Source organism: Syngnathus scovelli, chromosome 2 (genome assembly GCF_024217435.2).
Source record: "Syngnathus scovelli strain Florida chromosome 2, RoL_Ssco_1.2, whole genome shotgun sequence".
Taxonomy (NCBI): Eukaryota; Metazoa; Chordata; class Actinopteri; order Syngnathiformes; family Syngnathidae; genus Syngnathus; species Syngnathus scovelli.
In genome coordinates, this window is record NC_090848.1 from 6,141,829 (window position 1) to 6,147,770 (window position 5,942).

General features: G+C 41.7%; 1 protein-coding gene across 1 annotated transcript; it reads left to right on the plus strand.

The window, feature by feature from the left end:
• The first annotated feature begins 1,608 nt into the window (after window positions 1-1,608).
• en1b (engrailed homeobox 1b) lies at window positions 1,609-4,626 on the plus strand. Its single transcript, XM_049754113.2, has 2 exons — window positions 1,609-2,465; window positions 4,012-4,626. Exons 1-2 carry the CDS (start codon window positions 1,940-1,942, stop codon window positions 4,329-4,331), a joined length of 846 nt encoding a protein of 281 aa, XP_049610070.1. The 5' UTR covers window positions 1,609-1,939; the 3' UTR covers window positions 4,332-4,626.
• Window positions 4,627-5,942: the final 1,316 nt, after the last annotated feature.

A 5,942-nucleotide genomic window follows, 5' to 3' on the forward strand; every position in this document is an offset into this window, starting at 1 on the left:
ACATAAAGTCGATATATGTCTCTTCGAGGTAAATAAATAAAACAGTGACTCTATGATGGACACGAAGCCAAGGAGTATTTTAATAATTGTAATAATTTTGAATACATTTTTGAAAAGTGTTAACAACTTGTGCCGGATATACGTGTCATAAATGAAAGTATCTAAAGTATTACTGTTAATTTGCAACACCGCCATGCGTTTTGCTTTCACGAAGACCATTACATTTCGTCCTCCTCCCAGTGTGTGTGTGTGTGTGTGTGGGGGGGGGGGGGGGGGGGGGGTACGCGTAGTATATAGGCTACTCAATAAAAGCGAGGCTGAAGTCCGTCCGTGCATTTATCATCCTATTACGGCGACAAATCTGACTCCCAATACATGAGCGCTAAAATGAATTACCAACGTGAAGCCGTCAATAAAGTCATTTCTGTAAATGGTGTCTCTGAGGGCCCCGGCTATTATTCAACCAGCTTTATCAGCACCTTGGAAATGACGTGGCTTGTAACGCGGGCCCCTGCTTCACTTTGATTAAGGGCCCTGCCAGGGACCGGTGACAGCGCTTTTCACTGGGCTTTTATTCAGCCCTTTGCCGGTGATGAACACCGGCCCGATCGGGCGGAATGAAGACTAATTAAAAGCAATAAATTATCTTTTTCAGGCCCTCTCAAGCAGCCCCTCTTTGCGGCACAAGATAAGAGCAGACTGAGTGCTCATTTGCGCACAAAAGGTGCTGTGGCTAAACAGCATACTGATACTGTCCTAATTGGAATTTAATTAAGTAGCCACGGCTTCCGACTCCGGCCTGTGGGATAAAGATTTCATTGCGTTAAACATCAACACGTCTGCGCTTTCGTCCTATTATGATTATTAATAATGTTATTATTCCAAATCGCCAATTAGTGCGTGAAGCAACTTTTCCCTCAGACATGTTAAGACCATTATCGAAGCTATAGGATTGCTGTTTTCCGGCTTCTCTATCTGTAAACATAACGTTGACCTCCTCCATAGAGGATGATAAAAGTTGAAAAAGCTAATTTGTCATTTTTAAATACATTTGCTGTGATTCAATATTAGAACTAAGCTTTAGCTTTTAAAAAAAAATAACTTGGGAATGTGTCCGCATGTTATTTCTTTTACTCCCATGTGAAAACTATTGTGCCCCATATGGATCAAATGTGTAATATTTCATCATCAATGGATCTTAAGATATTGTAAGTACATATTCCTTTGTAGGCCTATGTATTTATTTATTAGTATTTGACTTTTTACTCTCTTTTCCTTTCTCCTTTTTTACTATGGCTCATTCCCTGGGGGGCGAGGGGACGTCAAAAGTGAATGATTCGTATGCAAGTGACCGATAAGACTGCAATGGAAATGTTTTCTGCTGGCTTGCTAACCAAGTGTTGAGTTAATTCGTTGTTATTGTTTTTTTTATGTGGCGCAAGTGCAAGTGCGCCTTGAGCTGGCCGCTGCATGCGCGAGACTGGCAAGTGCGCTTGTACGCGCTGTCTAGAATCCTGCGCTCGGATTGGACGAGGCGCGTTATGACAGGAACGAGCTCGCGATGGGATTGGTGGGGCGCACGCGTGTACTTGCCCTTGCGCTGCGGCTGGGTTGTAAGAGGCAGACCGGAACCGGAGAAGGACGACACCGCTTAGGGGAGAGTCCTCCACATATTAGCCTGCAGTGGGCCGAGGCAGCCAGTGTTTAGAACGCGGAGCTAGTCGCTTGCTATGACATCTCTTGGAGAATTATTAAGTAAAGGCATGCGTCGTTGCGGGTAATGCTTTAAACTTATTCGATTGGCTTCACTAGGGCCCCAAAGGTTTATTTTATTATTATTTTTTTACATGCGGTGCGACTAAATTGGATAACAAAGGGGCGGGAGAGCAACAAGTGGAGTGTGTCCCGGAGAGGCCGACATTTGTCACCTTCACTAGCCATGGAAGAGCAAAAGGAGCCCGCAAGCGGCCGGGACTCAACCGAGGATGAGAGCGTGTCGCTGTCCCCGAACCTGCCATCGCCTCCCATTATCCTCCCGCACCAGGCCGCCCAGCAGGCTCACAGAACCACCAACTTTTTTATCGACAATATCTTGCGACCAGACTTCGGCTGCAAAAAGGAGCCGGGTTACCGCGAGCGGAACCAGACGGCGGGCAGAGAAAACATCAACCCGCTGGCTGCGAGGCCACACGCTGGTAGCCTTTGCTTGGACTCGAATTGCAGCAGCGACAGCGCCTCATCGTCGCCGTCCTCATCGTCGTCGTCTTCGTCGCCCTCGTCCAAGCAGAACTCGGCCAAACAAGGGGAAGCGGCGAGCAACGGCAGCGGCAGACTCGCTGACAGCCCCTCGGCCATCGTGGTTATGAACGGGAGCAATGGAGCGTCTCTGCCCGCGGCCAAGGATCAGCCCATGCTGTGGCCAGCCTGGGTGTACTGTACGCGCTACTCGGACCGGCCCTCATCTGGTAAGGTGCTAAAAGCCCCCCAGCCACAACACGACTTTATTCCATCACTTATTGTTCACCACCAGACTTTTATCAGACTACAGAGCACCACTGACACAAAACATCAGCATAAGACTTGTCTATCATGTTTCTAGATATAATATACAATAAATATATATTTCCATTATGTGCCTGCAATTAAACATTATTGACCTCAGTCTTCCGCAAATCTGTGACATTAACTCTGCCAATCGCAGCTAGCCTACATTTGATTAAAATAGAAAAGAAAAGGATGCGTACATTCAAATTGTTTTCATTAAATGTCAGCATTTCGTCGACAGGCATATCGACTCTCATCATAAAAATACGTTTTCATTAATTATTTTGCATTGAATCACGCAGACTTTTAAAATCGGAATTTATGTGCAGTGTAAATCGATGTACACCATAATACACTCATTTTATCAAGAATGTATCATTAATAATGTTTGAAAAGAATATAAAACCATTACAGACAATTATTGCTATAACACCCGAGGAGCACAATCTCAATGTTGATTTTTTTTAAAAGGAATATTTTCTATTATGAATATTTATCAATTTATTTAGTTGTCGTGAAGCGGTGCTCACTATTTATTATTTAATATTTAAATATCCAAAACAAAACAAACAAAAAAAACACAGTATAACGTTTATTTCCATTATACATTACAATACAATACATCTTCATATAGCGCTTTCACAACAGTCTATATATTTAATACAGAAAGTCTGTAGTGTTTTAAATAATAACAAACATTATTAATTACAATAATAATAATAATAATAATAATAATAATAGTAATAGTAATAGTAATAATAATAGTAATAACAATAATAATAATAATTTTAATAATAACCATAATAATAATAATAATAATTATTATTATTATTATTGTTATAACAATAATAACAATAATAATGATAATGCAGTAAGTAATTAATTTACTTTTTTATCACACGGTTTACTTTAATTTCGATAGCACATATCACGTGCTATTAAGACAGACTTCAGTTTCTTGGTGTGTTGACTGCTTTCTATTTTCCCCCCTTTTGGCGATTAGTGTTCAATGTTATTGTCAGTCTGGGACGTCATTTGTTGATTATTTATACCCCCCCCCCCCCCCTTCCCCAGGATCCAATTTGTTCAGATTTAGGCTATTTCAAAACGAAGCTGTAATGTGACTCATAAATTGTCAGCGCGGACATGAGTGAGGTAAAGCCTACAGTCGGATTCTTAAATTGCGGCGTGGAAGCAGTCTTGCTCCTTCGCAATCAAAGTCTTTCAGCTGTCAAAGGAGGCTTGCAGTCGGTCGTTTTATTTTTGTACTCGATTGGAACAACAATCACCGGAGCGTTTTCATGCCAATGTGCCTTTTTGAGTGGACGTGAAGAGGAGTAACGTTATTGCGGGGATGCTCGCACCCGCGCATGAACTCCCCCGGTCCGCTTCGGCGGCTCGCTCACACGCTCTCTCGGCTGACACGTGGATATTTACGTGTTCGTGCCATTGTTGTTTCCACACCAGGGCCGAGGACACGAAAACTGAAGAAGAAGAAGAGCAGCAAGGAGGACAAGCGGCCCAGGACGGCGTTCACGGCCGAGCAGCTCCAGAGACTGAAAGCTGAATTCCAAGCCAACCGCTACATCACAGAGCAGCGAAGACAGTCGCTGGCTCAGGAACTCAACCTGAATGAGTCCCAGATCAAAATCTGGTTCCAGAACAAGCGGGCCAAGATAAAAAAGGCCACGGGCTACAAGAACGGTCTGGCGCTGCAGCTCATGGCCCAAGGACTGTACAACCACTCGACCACCACCGTGCAGGACGAGAAGGAGGACAGCGAGTAGCCGCGCGTTTACTCGCGTTACTATATGGACATCGTTGCTATTAAAAGTTTATATAGCCGCTGCAGTTATCATGTGGTATACGAGTATATTTAATTACCCCCCCCCCCCCCCCTCCCTACATCCGCCCCCGTGGTCCCCCATCTCTATCCCGTGGTTGTTTTGAAGATGCATAATGTGCCCCTTCAAGTTTCCTTCACACATCGCAAACTCAGAAAAGCCAAAGATTTTCATATGTTCACATGTATGGATTCAAAATGTAAAATTAAAAAGAAAAGAGAACGAGAGAGAGACGCAAGATCGCTGGACTTCTTTCCCGATTTCTTTTTAGTTGACGCGACTCAAGGCGTTGATGTGGTGTGGCTCGTTGTTTGTGAACAAAGCCAAAAATAATGCTCGACTGTTATTCAAAGTGTGCGACGCTCTAATTTTCAATAGCGCTGCAAAATTAGAAGGCAGACCAATGTGACGGAACCAATTAGAGGAAGCGTCCTCGTCAAGCTGAAGCGCATTCAAACTCGTGCGCGCGTGCGCGCACACACACACACGATTGCGCCGCCTGTGTTTACACAAATTTGACTTCTACATAATGACGTGCATTTCATTAATTTCTCATAAGAGGTCACACGGTACACAAAAAATGAAATTAATAATTTTAATAATGCCGTAAACAAGCTATTAAATATCCGTCTTAGTGAAACAAACACTGTCTGCGAAAGAAACTTTATAATATAACATGACCGACCACGTCCAAGTTTGATAACATGCTTTTAAAATGTTAAAATAATTTTTGTCCTCCGTCACAAAAACACAAAATCAACTCAGCATAATGTTAGAATATATATAACAGAACCTCGTGTACATATATATATATATATATATATATATATATATATATATATATATATATATATATATATATATATATATATATATATATATATATATATATACATACACACACACACACTCACACAAAATAGTATATGTTTTTTTCAAAATATTCAAATTATTCGTGATCTTTATTTATTTATTTTTTTGATTATTGTTATTGGACCAGAAATACATGCCCATGGGCTTCTGGATCATTGGTTGTGATCTGAATTATTTTTATTATCTCCGCTATTGGAATATGGTCCGTACACAAACGATTGTGGATATGATATGGTGTAATTAAGAGGTAACAAGCCTATGCGGCAGAGGAGCGCCATATACACTTCACGGCCCTCCGCTTTTTCGGCGCCTTTAATTATTTCAAGCAGCTAGTGTTGGGTTCTGCCTATAAAGCAGCAATTTAATAAGCCCGCTCTGTGTTTCTAATTGATTTCAGTAATGATAAACAGGGACTTGCTGCATGCTAGTTTCTATGCGGTTTACTCGACTGCTTTTGAAATTTAATTGATATTTCACCTCAGTGTTTCAGTCGCTTATATGCTCCACTGGGCTTTGTGCCTGTAAATCAGTAGGCCTATTATATAGAATAGTAGGAAACAAAAGTGAATCTTTTTTCCCCTCTAAATGGAAAATAATACAACACTGCACTTAACGGCTTCCATTTACCGCACCTCCACACGGTCCAATACAAGATCATTTACAAAAGTATTAATGACACTT